The sequence below is a fragment of the Lynx canadensis genome, chromosome B2, assembly GCF_007474595.2.
Source record: "Lynx canadensis isolate LIC74 chromosome B2, mLynCan4.pri.v2, whole genome shotgun sequence".
NCBI lineage: Eukaryota > Metazoa > Chordata > Mammalia > Carnivora > Felidae > Lynx > Lynx canadensis.
Window position 1 is genome coordinate 125363866 of NC_044307.1, and position 20614 is coordinate 125384479.

The window sequence follows — 20614 nt, forward strand, 5'->3', positions numbered from 1 at the left end:
CTGGCCTGTTCCGACTTGAGCAGTCATTGAGATTTCTCCCTGCCTTGGTTCCCCAGTTTTGTTGAGAAATAATTGACATATAACATTATATTAGCCCAACGTGCACAAAATGATGATTTGATAAATGTGTACATTGCAAAATGATCACCTCACTAAGTTTAGTTAATGTTAATCACCTTATATGGTCACGTTTTTTTTTTTTTTTCTTGTGGTGAGAAATTTTAAAACCTATCTTAGCAACTTTTTTCAAAGAGATATGTTGCTCAGGAACACCAACCCTCCTCTTCCCTCTGCTTGTCTGGCTGGCGGGGAAGGAAAAGAACTTGCATGTTGGTGAAGGAAGAAGCTGGTTGGGGGTGACCAATAAAGCCTAAGTTGGTCTAAGGCACTCTGCAGGCTGTAAAATGCAGTTTAATCAAGCGCCATTTTTTTTTTGTATGATTTTAATTATTGGAATGCACCATTTTTAATATGCAAATAGAAGTACATAAAATGTGAGGGGGAAAAAAGAGATGTGTTGCCGGAAATCTCTAGGCTTCATGGACTTACTGTAAGAATCAAAGCTATAATGAAATAGTATTCAAACACCATGCAGAGAACTCTCATCCTGTTGGTGAAAGTCAAGTTCTAAAGTCAAGGAATAAACTTAGGCTACCCTTTTTTCCCATTCCCTCTCTGTGTTGTATTCAACTATATTAGTTGCATTCAGGATATATGCTTCAATTCCACGGTCACTTCTCGGTGGTTCCTTCCTTTCCACTTAGACATTCAAAGCCAGAAGATGCAGTGTAGCCCAGGGCTATAAGGCTACTTAATTCTGAGTTAAATCTTCTCAATCCCAGGCTCTTCTTGCCAGTTTATTAAGAAGTGGTTCATTGAGCTAATTCCAGAGATGAGAGTTGGTTTTAACAAAAATTTAAATGGAGAATGAAGGTCCTATATCACGCTGCACGACGTGTGTGGTGTCATTGGAAAGAGGCCCAGATGGGAGTCAGAAGACTTGCATTCTAAGCCTAATTCCTTCTTTTACCGGCCTCGTGGCCTTGTGCAGTTTACCTACCTTGAACATTTATTTCCTTCTCTGTGAAATGGGAAAAATAATACCTACCCTGCCTACCCGCTTGGAGTTGTCTGGAAGATTTGATGAAAACAACATTATGTGAAAACACTTTGTGAATTGTAAGATATTATTATCAAGTTATTGTTGTACATTGGAATCAGATGATGTGATTATCTGACCAAGGAGATATTATTCTTATTCTCTTCTTCATTCCTGTGAGGAAATTCTGAAAGAGAAATCCACGTTGGGGCAAACTGCACATATAAAATGTAGGAACGATGCCACCATTTTGGATAAAAGGAATAGTCAAACGTCAAAATATTCGGAGTCAATAGATTTTCTAACAACAGAGAGGGCAGAGTTTATGTTTTTAGTAAAAAATATGAAGAATGTTCTGGCAATGAAAGAAAACTAGACTAAAAGAGTAAAACAAAAATTTTAATATTCTGATAAAAAATTCTTACATACTTGGTACATAATAGATCCAATGGATGTTTGTTGTGGAAAAAAAATGAATATTGTGTTGGCCATTTGGGTCTTTTTGGTTTCTGGTTTTGGTTTTTCCTGGAGTGTTCCAATCTGGGAAAACCTTCCTCCTTTTCCTTGACAGACATTGATGGCTTAGAGAGCAGTGCGATTGGGGGCCAGCTGATGGCTTCAGCTTCTACGGAGTCTCCTTTCACCCAGGGCAGGAGAATTGATGACTCCACAGTGGCAGGTAATGACTTGGGTCTTGAGTTTATGAATATACATACATCCCATATGTTACCAGCAATTAAACCATTAAGTGGCAGCTTTCTGTGCTGACATAAATGAATTAACATCTCGTCTTGGCAGAAAAGTGCCTGAAGGAAGTTACTTAGCAACATCTAGCTGATGATGCAACATTCATTATTTATAAACGCAAAGTATAACACAATCCAATATCCATCAAATTTGATTTCCTGTAGTAGAACTGCATACACCTCAGTATTGCCAAGTTGATTGTCAGAAGCTCCCATGCCATTCACCGCCGGTGGTTTATTTTGTCCCCGGAAAATGATCCATGCTCCTTCACGTCCTAGGTGTGGCGTTTGCTCGCTATATTCTGGTGGGCTGCTGGAAGAACTTGATCGATACTTTATCAACCCCCCTGACTGGCCGCATGGCAGGAAGCTCCAAAGGGTTGGCCTTCATTCTGGGAGCTGAAGGCGTCAAAGAGCAGAACCAAAAGGAACGTGATGCCATCTGCATGAGCCTCGATGGGCTGCGGAAAGCAGCGCGGCTGAGCTGTGCTCTAGGTACGGGAGGGAGTAACGTTCCCGGACCCGTGGCCCGCGGGGTGTCCCTGAGGAGCGCTGTGGGAATGGCCCTCGTGGAAAACGAATCTTTTAGAAGGGCTGCTTGGTAAAAGGTTAGACGGTGGGCTCAGTGAGGGGTAATTGTTTCTTTTCTCCAAAGGAGTTGCAGCTAACTGCGCCTCGGCCCTTGCCCAGATGGCAGCTGCCTCCTGTGTCCAGGAAGAAAAAGAGGAAAAGGAAGTCCAAGAGCCCAGTGATGCCATAGCACAAGGTAACAGCTAAAGAGCCAGAATCCACCTGGCGCCTTATGTGCGGTCTACACACCCCTGCACATGTGACAGACACCTGTCCCTGTTGCTTGTGTGATGCACAGCATGTATTTACTGCTGATCACAAGATCCCAGCCTGGATCACAGGCTTGGCTCTTTTACATGGCTGACCCTGCAGAGTGCCTATCATAGATCCCTGTGAAGGCAAGAGACGTACCATTCCGGCCCCGGCAACTTGGCTGCTAACAGGAGTCCTGTAGGACACCAGAGGCCCCCTGGCTGAGCTATTCACACTTCTGTCATCACCCAGCCGCTCGTGTTGGTGCTGCACAGAGTACACATTTGAAGATCGCTCAGGTTGTAGTGGGGCAAGACAGAATGGCCAGTTTTCTGAGTAGGGAAATGAAATGGAGGAAATCCTGGAGAGGAGCTTCAGAGAACCTTTGTTCTTATAAGAGAAAAACCTGAGCTTTGTGAACTCCAGAAAGAATTGACTTTTACCTGGTTAAAATCCATTAGCCAATGAAGCAGATGATCATCTAGGATATATACTTAATGTGCACAACTGTAAGTTACATAAAAATCCTTACATTCAAGGTTCTTAAAAAATTATAAAACCAGAATTGATGTTCAAATGCTACACAAATGAAAACTAAAGTCGGTATCACATCCATGAAAGACGATGCTTTGCGAAAACTCAGTTTGCCTCTTACAACAGGAATATGGTTCGGCTTCCTCTGATGTAAGCATGCTATGTTCCTGCGTTCCGGACCATCACTCAGTTATCCCATCAGACCCATCTTCCAATGACTTGGAACCTTTATTCATGGCTATTGTCCATGATATTGTCATTTGGCCTTGCCTTGGCGTTTGCTATAACTGACATATCAAGTTACCTTGTGCATCCTTTCTCATTAGTCCTCTGCAATTAAAAAAGTATTATTTGAAGATCACAAATATAAATGTAAAAGGGAGTGAAACGATTCAGTAATCTTCAGTTAAAACGTAGCCATGTGCCCAGAGCATACATACATCTGGTTTAGATGATCATCGTCATGAACATGTGACATTAAATAAACCTCAGAGAACTTACAGATTGCCAGGAATTCTGTCTTACCGGTTTGAGTACACGGGTGGGAGAAGGGCTTGGGCACAAGGGGCTTCCGCTGGGGTCAGCACATGAAGCCCATCCTCACTGCTGGGACTGACCTAGAACCCACAGATGGGTCTGGAAGGACCGTAACCACCAGCCGAGGACCCACCCTACTCCTGAACTGCAGAGAGCTGAGCTCGCCAGGGTCTGTGGGGCCTCGGGCTGGGTGGCTTGCATGATGAACCACGGGGACCTGCTGTCGAGGAGCTTGCTGCCAGTGACATCGAGTGACATCTACTGTTTGCCTTTTGCCCTTGCACAACGACCCATTCTTTCCTTTCCATCCTCTCTCTCTCCCCTTCTGTCTCCTCCTTGGACCATTATGGTAATGACTGTCTCTCTGGCACAGTGAAACTCAAAGTGGAGCAGAAACTGGAACAGATCGGGAAGCTGCAGGGGGTCTGGCTGCACACCGCCCACGTCTTGTGCATGGATGCCATCCTCAGCGTAGGCCTGGAGATGGGGAGCCACAACCCGGACTGCTGGCCACACGTGTTCAGGTGCATGACAAGATCCCCAAACCCCGGTCAGTGACAGAGTTCACAGCACCTGTAAGATGCAAACGGCGTTAGCTCTGCAGTCCTCATGAGACCAAGACAAAAAGCCCGTCTCCCAGGCATTTGGGCAGACCTGGGACAATGAGGCACTGCCCGGGGGGGGCAAGGCAGGGGACAGGTGCCAGGCGCCAGGTGTTTCTTCTCCTTCTCCTCAGCACCTGCCCAAAACCTCGCACCAAGCTCCGTTCTGGCAGAGCAGCAGTGGGGAGTCAGGGGCAGGGCTCAGGCACCTGGATCTCGCCAGCCAGATCTGGGTTCAGTTTGATGCCCCCAAAGCAGATGCAGCCAACAGCAAATGTCTGTTGAGTCGGAAAGAGAGAATCCGCCAGATCATCCAAGGATCGAAAAACCCAAAACCCATCTTGGGAGGAACCAGGGTATGAAAAAGCCAGGGTGAATCAGCCTGGAGCAAAATGGGTTTTAACGTGGAGGCTGGAGACCCCCTGTTCTTCCTGCCTCTCACAAGCACATCAGGGCAGGAAAATGACTTACGTCGTACCAGAGCGTTTTACACGCAGTCAAAAAATTGCCCAGTTACAGAACACGAGAGTGAACTATCCGGGATGGTCTTTACCGGTAACTGGATTTACTCTGTGATACTGGGCCTCTTATGAACCGTCCTAGTTCCGGGGTCTGTTGGGCAGGAACAATTTGGAAGTTGGCACTTATACTCTACGTTGTGACACTTCTCTGTGTTTACTGTGATTAGGGCACCACCCCAGCATTAGTGACATGGGGCTGTCGGGGCGAGGCAGGACACGGCTGGACAGAGCCCTTGCGAGAGGGCCCATTATGGCTAGAGGTCCTGCCAGCCACGTGGACGCTCGTTCTGGGATCCTACAGAAGCGCTTCCTGGGTCCTAATCAGAGCGCTAGAGGGAGGGGGAGAGGGCTCCTTGGGAAAACTCCCTCCAACAGCTGAAGTCCAAATAAGCCAGGAAGCTGGACAGGGCACAACAGGATGAAGAGGGTTTTTGTTACCCACCTTCCTCCCAGCATGGGGTGAGAGTCTGAGGAATCCTTACCCCACTGCCAACCCATCCGGTCCAACTCAAAAAAAAAAAGAATGTGGATAGTGGGGTGGGGGGAGGGAGAGGGAGAGGTGGCCCTCACCAGAGGAAGGAGGGAGATCGGGGAGGACTGTGAAGCTGGCCGGACTTCTTTCTCTCACTGTGGGATTTACGGAGCTGTCCTGCTGAGCGGCAGGGCCTAACAGCTGCTTGTCTGTGACTCTGTCCAGGGTCTGCGAGTACGTGGGCACGTTAGAACACACCCATTTCAGCGCCGGCACCCCTCAGCCCCCTCTGACCATCAGCCAACCCCAGAGGGCGCCGGGGGACTCTGGACTCCTTGGCGACCCAGAGCGTGAGGACTCGGCTGCGGAGCAGAACCCGGAGCCGGAGAGCTCCCTGAGCGCGGCCCCTGTCATCCAGCCCCTCTCCATCCAAGAGCTGGTCAGGGAAGGCAGCCGAGGCCGGGCCTCCGACTTCCGCGGGGGCGGCCTCATGACAGGGAGCAGTGCGGCCAAGGCCGTGCTCACACTGTCCACCCAGGCCGACAGGTATGAGCGCACGCCATGGTCCCCACACCCCAGACGGCTGCTCGCCGGAGGGCAGCGCCACGTCCGTCTCTCTGGGCTCAAAATCACTCCCAGGGCAATTTGATTCGCTGGCCGGTCATTTAAGCCTCTTTAGATTTTTTGTTTTGTCCAAACATACTTCTGTCTCCCAGCATGCCCTGCACTTAGAATGAACCGCTTGCCATCTGACGACTAAGACCGGAGGCTCGGGAGGCAGGCTCCCTGGGCCTAGAAGTCTGCACGTACCCTGTGACCTTGGGCAGGTTCACCTCCCCTGGCCCTGATTGCCTCATCGTAAAGTAGGGTCACGAAGTCACTCTCTCACAGGGTAGCCGTGAGGTTAAACTAACTAGTACACTTGAAGCACTTAGGAGAGAGCTTGCTAAATAGGAGAAATCCATTATTTGGATGATAATTACAGTCCCACATCCAAGAGTGTGATATATTATTTGACCACGTTACGGTCGAGAGGAAAAACTCAACAATAACCCCAAGCAGTGACGCTTTCTGATGTTGAAAGTGCTGTTGGTCACCAGTCACATGTAGTCCTGCCTCACTTCAGGCTCCACACTGGGTCATTGTGCCCCCAGCACAGGTGCAGTGAAGTTTGTACAGGGGGCCAGACAGCCAGGGAGTGGGAGAGCGGAATAGCAATCACTGGTGCTCAGGAGAGTTCTTTCCTGGCCTTGACGCTAACTGCAAGGTCACATCCGTATAGTTTTTGGTTGTATGTGTGTAATGTGTGTGTGTGTGTGTATTATATATATATATATATGTGTGTGTGTGTGTGTGTGTGTGTATATATATAATATTTATTTTTGTATATAATTTATATATGTAAATGTTTTATATATATATACATATATATATATGTATATATATGTATTAGCGAGATAGAGCAGGGGAGAGGGGCAGGTGGGGGAGGAGAGAGAGAATCCCAAGTAGGATTGACTTGAGCCAAAACCGAGAGTCAGGCACTCAATCAGCTGAGCCACCAGGTGCCCCTACGTCTGTATAAATAGTTATGCTGAGACTCAGTTTCTCCATCTACTAACCCAGTACAGCAATCCCTTTTTCCTGTTTGTCCAACAAGATGGCTGTAAAAGTGTTTCGGCATCTGGAAAGCAGTATACGAGTGTCAGGTGGTGCATAATATCCACCACTGATTTTTTTTACTAGGAACGAGAGAGAAGAAATGGTTAATAGGACGCAGAAACTCAGTAATATTAAAATAGGAATTTCAAAATAGCAAGGAAAAGTGTCTTTGTTTCAATAGTTTGCGAATGTTTAATCCACGAATTCCCGTCTTAAAACCCCTACGTGTCCTATAACCTCTTCAAAAGAGGCTCCTTTTTCCATTTCTGTTGGCGACACTCTCCCTTGCCCAGCATGTCACACCCCACGGGCTGTTTGTCCTTCTGGTATGAGCATAGACTGGGAGGGCCGGCAGCAGGTGACCCAAGAGCAATGGAAGGCTGGCCATATAAACACACATTTAATGCCAACCTTCTGAACTCCAGTGAGCCTCCGATCCTTCTCTAAGCCCTGCTGCCTGTGCTCCCCTCTTCCTTCCCAGCTCCTTCTGCCAGAAATGTCTGCGCCCAGCTGAGTAGAAAACAAAAGGAACCTGCAAGGCCCATTAGGGTAGGGATATTTGTTCTTTTGGCTGATACTTGAGTTCCCACCAAGTCCAAGGCTCTGGGTGTGTGTCAGAGGCAACATTAAAGCTAGCCCCACCCTGAGGGGGCTTACAGGCTTGGGTTTACTTGGGTTTTGTATCCTTCTCAAGGCCAAGCCCAGCATTAGACTCATCAGTTGTAGCCCAGCAAATGCCTTGATTCACTCAGTGGGCTTCTCTATAATACAGCTTAGGACACTGAAGCTACTTCTAAGGATTCTATTCCCCGTTACTCAGTTTCAGGGAGCGACGCTTTGTCAATTTTCAACTTCTTGCCAAACATGCTCTTACTGTCTAGCATGGCTGTGCTAAGCCATGGGGATACACAGATATTTTTTTTAATCATCTGTGCCCCTTAGATTAAAACCTCATAGTTAGAGCAGACTCGTACCTGGCAGTAATACGTATATAACATATATTTATTTTCGGTGTTGACACATTTTCATTAATCCCATTTGACAAAACCGTCCTAATGATTCTACCGCAAAGACTTGGCTAGATCGTCTCCAGATAACAAATCTGTTTACTCCATCCAGGCTCTTTGAAGATGCTACGGATAAGTTGAACCTCACAGCTTTGGGAGGGTTCCTTTATCAGCTGAAGAAAGCATCGCAGTCCCAGCTCTTCCATTCTGTCACGGACACAGTCGATTACTCTCTGGCAATGCCAGGTAATTCTTTCCCGGGAGAGACTGTGCTGTGAGAGTAGCGGGAAACGGCCCAGATCCCTGATAGCAACAGCCCCTCTGAAGACTTGAATCCACATTCCCTTTGCACATGGTACCCTGGCTGAGTTCTGGTGCAGATCTGTCTTCCAGCTGTGAAGTGTGGCAGGGGCGGGGGTGGAGTGACAGTATTATTCTCCATGAATGGAAATGTCGCTGCTGCCGGCACCGTAGGTGTTACTACACCTACAGCAGGTGCTGGGTTGCTCTACTAAGTTTTGTGCTTGCGATGTAGAAAATGGCGTGGCTACTCAGGGTGCAGATAGCTTCACATGAGGGTGGGACCCCATCTCCATATCACAAACCGTGTTTCTTCGTTCAGCTCAGCGGTGCCTAATTCCACAAGGGACTGGTGGGAGAGAAAAGCGGAAGGGTCAGAAGCCTCCTGCCATCAAGGCATGTCTCGTTAGCGATCAGTCAATATCACCGTCTTCACTGATGAGGCCAAGGGAAAAGGAAAGGTCCTCCTGAAGGGAGCAGGGTTGGACTGAGCTGCCCGTGGGTCCCAAATGGGTGGCAGGTTGCTCACAAATGCAACTGTCCATCAACAGCCACAGTTGTCATGCGGAAACAGAGAGCCTCTGTCCTGATGGGTTCAGGCCGGGCACGTGCTGTGGTGGCAAGGTTGGATTGCGCAACATCTGAAGTCCTTTCCATCTTGAGGAATCTGAAGTTCTAAGTGTATATGTTTGGCCTTTTGATCCTTACTGCAGATTCTGATTTGAGAAGTACAACTCTTTCCCCGCTAGTTTTTAACAGACTTTAAAACCTTAGCTATATAAAGCTAACCTCCAGACCCATCAGACGTCCAGAGCATCCCTGAGCCCAGGGGCAGCCTTCAGAGTGTTTTGCATTGGAGAAATCAGCAGGCTCTCAGCTTACGAAAAGCAACGAGCAGGGTCAGAAGGAGGCAGCACACCTAGGAGGAGAAGGCAGCATTTGCTTCGGAATGAATCACACGGGAGTTAAAATGCTGCCTTCACCATTTACCAGCTGCGTTGTCTTGGGCGAGTCAGTCTACCTTCCTGACATTTCATTGTTCTTAATGGCAATAATTACGTTTGTTTAAAGCTTGCTTTAAAAAAAAAAATAACGTGACTGAAGACATCTAAAGAACCAGCACAGCGTTCGATGGCGAGTAAACATTCGGTGAATGTCAGTGATTATTCTTACTGTCATTTTGAAGTTTATTTGATATGGCAAGATTAATTAGAAAGGAGGAGTGTGATAATGATCAGCATTTTGTAGACGGCATGAGAGAAGCCAGACATGAGTGAGAAGAAAGTGACAAGAAGGGAGAAGGCCAAGGTGATGGGGGAAAAGAAATTGCAAAAGGTCAGAGTAGGCAAGGACTGCACGGAACCAGACAGAGCAGGTTAAACAAGCATGTTATTGAGTGGGCAGGGGCCTGAGCTGCTTGGCAAGGGCTTCAGAGGTGCCACTAAGGGCTGGCAAAGTAGAGCATGAGTGACGACAGCAACGAGCGAGGAGGGGGGGTCGGTACATAGGTGCCAAGCCCCGCGATGAGCACTATCCCTAAAGTAACTTGAAGAGGTGAGTGCTGTTATCCCCACTTGCACAACCAGAAACGTGGCTTGGAGAGGGAAGTCTCTGGTCCAGCGGAACCCGGCTTCTAAGTGGCTCAGCCAAGATTTGAGTCTAGGCAGCCGAACTCCCCCGCCCTCCTCCTTAACCACCGCATCATTCCTCCTCATCCACAGCCTTGCTCACACTTGTCACAGCAGGCATTGGGCATCTGCTGGTGACTCGGAGGGGTGGGGTCTGGCCTTGTTGAGTGAACCACCCTGTCTGTCTTGAATCCAGGGTCCTCTCTCCTCTTGCTTGGCCCCCGCTGACTAATCCTACCGCTCTGGGTATTTTTAGCCTCTCTCTGCGCTCGAATGGGTCCAGCTAGTTCTGTGTTTGGGCGTTCTGGTCTTGCCTTCTTACAGGAGAAGTTAAATCCACCCAAGACCGGAAAAGTGCCCTCCACCTGTTCCGCCTTGGGGATGCCATGCTGAGGATCGTGCGGAGCAAATCGCGGCCGCTGCTCCACGTGATGCGCTGCTGGAGCCTGGTGGCCCCGCACCTGGTGGAGGTGAGCACCTGGAAAGTGGAGCCAGTGCAGGGGGTTCCGGCCAGTGTGCGCACAAAGAGCACTGTGGCCCGAGAGCAGCGCCTGGGCACAAGCATCACAGTTCTCTATCCGTCACGGCACCTAGAGAGTCACCGCAAAGGGCGGTACCACCACGGTGTCACCCTGACCCTCTTTCTTTACAGTTACGTGACTTGGCTAGGTACCTCCCACAGCCGGTTTTTCATTCTTCATGCTCCGGTTTTAACCAAGGCTGGAGCTTCACTTTTTTTTTTTTTTTTTTTTTTTTAAGTGTATTTATTTAGAGAGAAAGAGAGCATGTATGGGCACAGGGAGAGGAGAGGCAGAAAGCGAGGGAGAGAGAATCCCCCGTCGTGGGGCTCAGTCTCACGAATCGTGAGATGATGTCCTGAGCCGAAATCAAGAGTCAGGTGCTCAACCGACTGAGCCACGCAGGCGCCCCAAGGCTTCAGTTTTATGCGTGATTACAACAATGCCTTTTGCTCCTGCCAGCCTCTCTTTTCTGATAGCTGATTATATATAATCTGGGACGCACCCTGTAACTAACCATACATCCTAGTTTTCTCAACAAAATTAATACCAGGGCCCCTTTCACTCTCCCACAAAGCAGTTCATAGGATAAATTCTGTCATACAAACTAAGCATTTCAACACATGACGACTGGCTACTTCTCAGTTGATGGGAAAACTGCTGCCTTGTTTTTCATTAAAAACTATTCTTGCTCCTTCTTTAGTGCTCATCTGGTAGAGCTATGTCATAAAATAAAGGTTTGTTTTTTTGGGGTTTTTTTTTTTGGAACTTAATTCGCTAAACTGAGAACATTCTAGCAAGGAAATAACAACTTGCTCATGGAAGAACCGTGTATCAGTTATCTGTTACACTATAATAAACCACCCCGAAAACCTAGCCATTTAAAACAATAACCATTTACTTAGCTTATGATTCTGTCTGTCAGAAATCTGAGCTGGGCTCAGCGGGGCCCTTCTGGTCTGAACCAGGCTTGGCTGATCTCAGCTTGCCTCGCTTGTACGTCTGTGGTCGGCTGGCTCCCGGTGGCCTTGGCTAGGTGGGCTGGACAAGTGGGCCTCTCTCCATGGTCTCTCTCCCTTCAGCGGACCAGCCCTCGCTCATTGACGTGGCATTCTTAGGATTCCCAAGGAAAGCAAGAGGGCAGACCCCAAATCAGAACCACTTTTCAGTTCTCTACTCATGCAGTGTTTGGTATTGTCCCATTTTCCTGAGCAGGTCAGACATCCAAGCCCAGGGTCCGTGTGAGAGAGGACTGCTAAAGATCCAAAGATGTGACCCAATCAGAGCACTATCGGTGCAGGTGGCCCGCCTCTCTGAGGGACGATGTCTCATCTGATCTTTATACCTGGGGCATGGCTAAAAATGAGAGCATGGGCAACTCCCCGAACTAGGTTCTGGTGTCTCGATGGTCCATGTGTTCTCTACGCCCAAGAAAACTGAAACGTTATGGGGGGGGGGGGGGGAAGAAATTACTAGAAGCTCTTATTTTTCCCGAAATATTAAAGTAAAACTGGAGTTGTGTCTGGTCTTCTGTTAAATGATTAAACATTGAATTTTAGTGTCCTGTTTGTCTATACTTGTTCCTTGGATTTTTTTTTTTTCTCTTTAACAGAATTGCTGCTTCTACCTCCCTACAGTGGGGGGGTTAGGAACCTCAGAAACTGTTTTCCCGAAGTCCTGACGGTGTTCTTCTCTCTCACGAATTTCACAGGCTGCCTGCCACAAGGAAAGACATGTGTCTCAGAAGGCTGTTTCCTTCATCCACGACATACTGACGGAGGTCCTCACCGACTGGAACGAGCCGCCCCATTTTCACTTCAACGAAGCCCTCTTCCGGCCTTTTGAGCGCATCATGCAACTGGAGTTGTGCGACGAGGACGTCCAGGACCAGGTCAGGGTGCCGTTCAAGTCGGCGTCGCCAGCCCCACCGCGGGCTCTTCTTGACTACGCTGGCTGCCACTGCTCTGCGGCCTTTGCAGATTTCATTTTTCTACTAACCCGCCGTGGAATCTGACGGAGAGGGGAAGCGCTTTAGCTAACTAGATGCGCGGCTAGTGATTGGTGGCACCGGGGTTCGAAACGGGGCAATCTGGCTGTAGCGGTCTACACTTTCACATACCTCTCCCCTACTCTTGATCACTACAGTACCCTCTGGACACTTCATGCCTAGCATGACGGTGGGCTAGGAACACAGACCCATGCTCTGAAACCTACCAACAATGTTAAGTAAAGGTTTATAAATCCCTTTGAAGCATGTTGACGCTTTCTGGCAAGAAAGTAAAGAATACTAAGATGTCCAGAACTAAGTAACGGGAAGGCTGGCTTTGCCACGAGGGGATTTGCCATCAGCTGGAGCTGAGTTCTGCTTATCACGTTCTTGAGGCCACGGGACTGGGAGACAGATCTCAGTGCAAACCTTACAAAACTGGGGTTCACTCAGGCCAAAGGTAAATGAGTAATAAATCCAAGTATCACCATCCATGAGGATACTAGCAGCCTCTCCCTAACATTGGCTCTTGATAAAGATTAAAAAAAAAAAAAAACAACAAAACTCTGTAGGATTTAAAATTATAAGCTAGCCTTTCTATAGGGTCAGCATATGAAATTAGACCACGCTGGTGGACTGAGAAGCCTTATACAGGCACGTGACAGAAGCCAACAGAAATTCCTCCAGAGGAACTCTTCTCAAATCGGGCCACAAAAGAATCCCACAAATAAAGTTCCAGCATATGTGACTTCACAGCATTTACAAAATATTACAAAACACACAGGGAAACAAGGCAGCAGTCAGAGGGAACTGCCGAAGGAACAGGTGGTACCATTAGGACTAAAGAGCATTGAAATATTGGCATCTTGGCCTGCAAAATATTAAATAAGAATGCCTAATAAGCTTAAGGAAATGAAAGCAAGGAAAATGCAAGTTAATACCTAAACTCTAAATTGTGTGTGTGGGGGGGGGGGGGTTCAATAATAGTGAATTAAATAGTTCAGATCAACTTCCCACAGGGATCAACCAGAAAAAGTTGGATAAAAAAATTTTTTGTTCAATCACTGGAAGGCATTGGAATACAACTGTGTATTCGATAGCTATGAGGCCAGTATCTAGGAGAAAAAGAATACCCAGAGTCTGTACCTGGTGCCTGAGACTACTTTCCATGAACTGGAATCCCCTAATCTCAGAAGAGGAAGCCAAAAGATTGAAAAACTAAGCAAGATTAGAGTCTTTAATGAAACACTGATCTCTCGGGGCAGAACCGTGAAGAGAAAAGGGGGACGTATTAGGAGGAGGAGTGAAACTTAAACAGACTAGTCATAACGGGGAATAATCCCAATTCCTAACACGAGATGAATGACTGAGAGTTCTAGTGCCAGCCATAGTGCAGAATACCTCTCTGCTAGAAGATGACGTCATCCCAAGGATTCAGATTACTTCTTGATTTGCATGTGCAGTGTCTACATTCAATCAAAAACTAATCAGGCTCATCAGGAAATAATATGTTGAGGCACCTGGGTGGCTCAGTCGGGTAAGTGTCCAACTTTGGCTCTCAGGTCATGATCTCGCGACCCGTGAGTTCGAGCCCTGCATCAGGCTCTGTGCTTACACCTCAGAGCCTGGAGCGCGCTTCAGATTCTGTGTTTCCGTCTCTCTGCCTGCCTCTCTCTCTTTCTCTCTCTCCCTCAAAAATAAAAGTAAAATGTTTTTAAAAAGGAAATAACATGTCATTGAAAACAAAAAAAAACAATAAAAATACACACACATGCATGCATGCTCAGCCAGGGATCCAGACATCAGAGTTACCAGAGACAGACTTTAAATTTTTTTTTTTTTAAATTTTTTTTTTTCAACGTTTATTTATTTTTGGGACAGAGAGAGACAGAGCATGAATGGGGGAGGGGCAGAGAGAGAGGGAGACACAGAATCGGAAACAGGCTCCAGGCTCTGAGCCGTCAGCCCAGAGCCCGACGCGGGGCTCGAACTCCCGGACCGCGAGATCGTGACCTGGCTGAAGTTGGACGCTTAACCGACTGCGCCACCCAGGCGCCCCAGAGACAGACTTTAAAATAACTATGCTTAGCAATCCCTATCAAAATAACACCAGCATTCTTCACAGAGCTAGAACAAACAATCCTAAAATTTGTATGGAACCAGAAAAGACCCCGAATAGCCAAAGCAATCTTGAAAAAGAAAACCGAAGCTGGAGGCCTCAGAATCCTGGACTTTGAGCTCTATTACAAAGCTGTTATCATCAAGACAGTATGGTACTGGCATAAAAACAGACACTCATATCAATGGAACAGAATAGAGAACCCAGAAATGGACCCAGAAACGTATGGCCAACCAATCTTTGACAAAACAGGAAAGAATATCCAATGGAATAAAGACCGTCTCTTCAGCAAATGGTGCTGGGAAAACTGGACAGCAACATGCAGAAAAATGAGCCTGGACCACTTTCTTACAACACACGCAAAAATAAACTCAACATGGATGAAAGACCTAAATGTAAGACATCAAAATCCTTGAGGAGAAAGCAGGCAAAAACCTCTTTGACCTCGGCCACAGCAGCTTCTTACTCAACATGTCTCTGGAGGCAAGGGAAACAAAAGCAAAAATGAACTATTGGGACCTCCTCAAAATAAAAATTTCTGCACGGCAAAGGAAACAATCAGCAAAACTGAAAGGCAACCAACGGAATGGGAGAAGGTATTTGCAAACAACATATCAGATAAAGGGTTAGTATCCAAAATCTATAAAGAACTTATCAAACTCAACAACCAAAAAACAATCCAGTGAAGAAATGGGCAAAAGACATGAATAGACACTTCTCCAAAGAAGACATCCAGATGGCCAATCGACACATGAAAAAATGCTCAACATCACTCATCATCAGGGAAATATGAATCAAAACCACAGTGAGATACCACCTCACACCTGTCAGAATGGCAAACATTAACAACTCAGGCAACAACAGATGTTGGCGAGAATGCCGAGAGAGAGCATCTCTTTTGTCCTGTTGGTGGAAATGCAAACTGGTGCAGCCACTCTGGAAAACAGTATGGAGGCTCCTCAAGAAATTAAAAACAGAAATATCCTAGGACCCAGCAATTGAACTACAAGATATTTATCCAAGGGATACAGGTGTGCTCTTTCGAAGGGGCACATGCACCCCAATGTTTATAGCAGCGCTATCAACAATAGCTAAAATACGGAAAGAGCCCAAATGTTCACTGAGAGATGAATGGGTAAAGAAGATATGGTATGTATGTGTGTGTGTGTGTGTATATACATACATACATACATACACACACAATGGAGTATTACTCGACAATCAAAAGGAATGAAATCTTGCCATTTGGAACTACATGGATGGAACTAAAGGGTATTATGCTAAGTGAAGTTAGAGAAAGACAAATATATAACTTCACTCATATGAGGACCTTAAGATGCAAAACAGAAGAACATAAGGGAAGGGAAGCAAAAATAATATAAAAACAGGGAGGGGGACAAAACATAAGAGACTCTTAAATATAGAGAACAAACAGAGGGTTGCTGGAGGGGTTGTGGGGGGTGAGGATGGGTTAAATGGGTAAGGGGCATTAAGGTATCTATTCCTGAAATCATTGTTGCACTATACGCTAACTAACTTGGATGTAAATTAAAAAATAAGTAAATTATTTTTAAAATAATAAAAAAAATAACTATGCTTAAATATGTTGAGGAAGATTTAGGACAGGAGGGATTTGGGCAACGGTGGCATGAAAAACTTAATGGATCTTCCTCACAAAAATCAAGTATTAAACAGGACAAAATTGTCAAAAGCAACACTTTCAGGTTTCTAGAGACTGACCAAGGACAGACAACAAATTGAGTAGCATTTGTGTGTAGAAATAGTTTCTGATACAACTTTGGTTGGGAACAGTGGAAGTGCCTGACTTCCTGGCAAAGACCATACCCATCACCCTTGCTCTCAAGATATTGGCAAGAATAGGAGTTTGACCAGTGTGGAGCTAACTTGGAAAATCATCAGTGTTTCTCCTATAAATGATGGACTTGGTTTGAAGAAGATAAAAAAGGCCATTGGTTTGGCAACTAAACGTGGTGAATTCATTAGGAAGCGAACAGGGGAACCCCGCAACTTTGCTAGCCTAAGGTTGCAGTGAGCAGTGAACCAGTAAGATATGTAACATGAGTCTTGGGGGCACCTGGTGGCTCAGTCAGTTAAGCATCCAGCTTCAGCTTAGGTCATGACCTAGCAGTTCGTGAGTTTGAGCCCCACATCGGGCTCCGTGCTGACAGCTCAGAGCCTGAAGCCTGCTTCTGATTCTATGTCTCCCTCTCTTCTCTGCACCGCCCCCACCACTCATGCTCTATCTCTCTCTTTCAGAAATAAACATTAAAAAAAATTAAAAAAAGGAAATGTAACATGAGTCTCTGAAAACCAAAGACTTAATAGAAAGACTAGATAAGTTCCTTGCACATCTCTGGCTGACTGAAACATGGTGAAAGATAGACCATACAAATACCACCATCAGTAGGTAAAAACCAGGGAAACTTGAAAACTGGTTAACCTTGGAATATTTTCCTCAATCTACACACATGGATTGGTTGAAGAGAATGGGAGCTTTAAAGGCTCAAGCTATCTGAGCACAACTTCTTCCCGCTTCATCAGCTGACCACTAACCTATGCAGACATGGGGATGAATACGAGATAGTAAGGCTAAGACATGACAAATTTAAAAAAAAGAAACTGAGCCAGAGACTTTGGCTTCTCATACATAGGAAGAGATGCTGCACAGTGTAAGTCCAACCCTTTATTAAAAAAAAAATCAGAAAAATTAATCAGAATTCAGCATTACTACACTCTATTATATAAAATGTCAAATTTACAGAAAAAAAAGAAAAAAACATGCAAAGAGACAAAAAAAGAGTGACACATTGAGAGGGGAGACAAAAAACAAACAAACAAACAAACAGAAAGTGACTTAGAATGAGCCCAGATATTGGTGGTGAGGGACAGTCTTTAGAATAGCTATTATAAATATGTTCAAAGAATGAAAGGAAAATATGATGACAATGACTCAAAAATAGTCTAAAGAAATGAAAACTATTTGAAATGGCAGAAGAATTCGTGAACTTTGAAGGTAGATTGGTAGAAATTATCCATTCTAAAGATTGGAGAGGACTGTTTGACCAGAAACAAAACCTTGAAGACCTGTGGGAAAATATCAAGCTTATATGGCATGGGAGTTCAGAGATAGATGAGAAAGACAAAGGGTGAGAAAACATATTTTGAAAAATAATGGAACCCCAATTAGCATCAATACATAGAGATCCACAGTAGATACATTATAGTCAAACTGCTCAAAGACAAAACCTTGAGAGCAGCAAGAGAAAAATAGTTCATTACTACAATAAGATTAATTGCTGCTTTTCCAAAAAAAAAAAAAAAAAAAAAAAGGACGTTAGAGTGGGAGAGAGCCAAAGCATAAGAGACTGTTAAAAACTGAGAACAAACTGAGGGTTGATGGGGGGTGGGAGGGAGGGGCGGGTGGGTGATGGGTATTGAGGAGGGCACCTTTTGGGATGAGCACTGGGTGTTGTATGGAAACCAAGTTGTCAATAAACTTCATATAAAAAAAAAAAAAAAAAGAAAACAGAAAAATCTAAAAAAAAAAAAAATAATAAAAGAATGCTCATATTTTCAAGCTATCCCAGAGACATTTGTAAATAAAATACTGCCTAGAGTTTCCTTCAAAATAATCCAGTGCATGTGTTGAAGGTGGATGCATAAATGAAACAACAATGTCTATTTGTCAAAAACTATTAAAACTTAGAATAAAAAAAAAAAAAAAAAAAAAAAAATAATTGCTGCTTTTCCAGAGAGAATGAAAGCCAGAAGATAATGCAATGATCTATTGAAAGTGCTAGAAGAAAGAAAAAAAAAAAAAAGGTCAGTGAATAATTTAGAGTAATTACCCTTCAAAGATAACGATGAAGTAAAAGCATTCTCAGATAAACAAAAATTGAAAGAATTTCTTGCTAACAGACCTATAAGAAATACTAAATGTGGCTCAGTCGGTTAAGCATCCGACTTCAGCTCAGGTTGTGAGCTCATGGTTCATGAGTTTGAGCCCCGCGTCAGGCTTACTGCTGTCAGCACAAAGCCCCCTTTGGATCCTCTGTCCCCCTCCCTTTCTGCCCCTCCCTTGCTTGTGCGCTCTTTTTCTCAAAAATAAAGGGTTTAAAAAAGGAAATACTAAATGAATTCCTTCAGACTAAAAGGAGGTAACAAGATAGTAAATCAGTTTTACAAGAAGAAATGGTTCTTATGTGAGTAAATATAAAAAGATTTATGTATTTTTTCTTTTTGTTTTAAAAATAATGTTTAGAGCGCTAACTCTGACACTCTATTTTTGGATTTATTAAATATAAAAATATAAATAACCATAACAGAACAAAGGGGGAGAAAATGAAACTATTTAGAAGCAAATTTGCTAGATTTTGCCAGAATTACGTCAGTATTAACTTGAAGAATATTGTGATGAATTAAGGATGTATATTATCCCTAGGGCAACAGTCAAGAGAATAACACAAATAATAAATTAAAAGTAGATAAAGGATTCCATACAATTTGACAGTAAATTTCATATTAAAAAAAACATGTTTAACACAAAAGAAGGCAGTAAAGGAGGAAGAGGAACAAAAACCACATTATATGTGGAAAACAAATAATAAAATGACAGACCTAAATAAGACATCGTTAATAATAGCATTCAAGGGGCGCCTGGGTGGCGCAGTCGGTTAAGCGTCCGACTTCAGCCAGGTCACGATCTCGCGGTCCGGGAGTTCGAGCCCCGCGTCAGGCTCTGGGCTGATGGCTCAGAGCCTGGAGCCTGTTTCCGATTCTGTGTCTCCCTCTCTCTCTGCCCCTCGCCTGTTCATGCTCTGTCTCTCTCTGTCCCAAAAATAAATAAACGTTGAAAAAAAAAAATTAAAAAAAAAAAAATAATAATAGCATTCAATATGTATTGGCAAAAAGATGCTCAATGTCATTAGTCAATAAGGAAATGCAAATCAAAACCACAATGGGATATCACTTCAAACCCACTAGAATGACTCCAAGATAAAAGATACTAAGTTTTGATGAGAATGTGGAGAAGTCAAAACTCCCATGTGCTACTGACAGAAAGGTTAAATGCACCACCATGGAAAACAGTCTGGCAGTTCCTCCAAAGGTACATACCCAAGAAAAATGAAAATATATATCCGTATAAATCTAGACACAAGCATTCATAGTAATGTTATTCATAATAGCCAGAGAGTTGGAAACAACATAAATTCCATCTGCTAATAAATGGATAAATGTGGTATTTCCATATAATAAAATATTATTTGGCAATAAAAAAAAATGAGTTCTGATTTGTGCTACAACATGGATGAACCTTAGAAACATTACACTAAATGAAATAGGCCAGTCACAGAAGACCACTTTTGTATGATTGCATTTATGTAAAATGTCCATCGATAATAAGCAAATCAATAGAAATACAAAGTAGGCCAAGGATTGCCTGGAGTGGAGGGTAGGGTTGGGTGGGAAGGATGACCGTCCCCAGGTGCTGGCTTTGGTGGACACAGGCAGGTAATGAAAATGCTCTAAAATTAGACTACTGATTAGATTGCTGCACAACTCCTTGAATATGCTAAAAAAAAAAAAAGTTATACAGTATAAATGGGTCGATCTTATGGTATGTGATTTATGTCTCAAAGATGTTAGAAAACATGAATTGACTAAAAGTATCAAAAGGCAGAGATTCTAAGACTGGACAAAGCAAGAAGATATTATAATATGCAGGTGACAAGAGACAGATTTTAGATTCAAAGGCACAAACAGATTGCAAGTAAAGTATTGGAAACGATATGCCATGCAGATAGTAACCATGAAAGAGTTGGGGTGGCTGTATTGATGTCAGGCAAAATGCACTCTAATATGGTGAATATTACTAGAAATAATCTTTGGGACCTTGCGTTAGGCAAAGATTTCTCAGAAACGACACCAACATGAAGGCACGTGGTGGTTCAGTTGGTTGAGCGTCCGACTTAGGCTTACGTCATGATCTCACGGTTTGTGAGTTCAAGCCCCACATCAGGCTTTGTACTGACAGCGCAGAGC

General features: G+C 44.7%; 1 protein-coding gene across 2 annotated transcripts in view; it reads left to right on the forward strand.

Moving 5' to 3' along the window:
* ARFGEF3 (ARFGEF family member 3) overlaps positions 1-20614 on the forward strand; it is a 184107-nt gene that overhangs the window by 125602 nt on the left and 37891 nt on the right. For both annotated transcript variants that reach the window (XM_030316441.1, XM_030316442.1), the window contains 8 exons: positions 1671-1778; positions 2125-2340; positions 2501-2611; positions 4112-4262; positions 5559-5879; positions 8112-8245; positions 10252-10397; positions 12157-12336. In XM_030316441.1, coding sequence (XP_030172301.1) covers positions 1671-1778; positions 2125-2340; positions 2501-2611; positions 4112-4262; positions 5559-5879; positions 8112-8245; positions 10252-10397; positions 12157-12336 — 1367 coding nt within the window. The remainder of the gene's footprint in view (positions 1-1670; positions 1779-2124; positions 2341-2500; positions 2612-4111; positions 4263-5558; positions 5880-8111; positions 8246-10251; positions 10398-12156; positions 12337-20614) is intronic.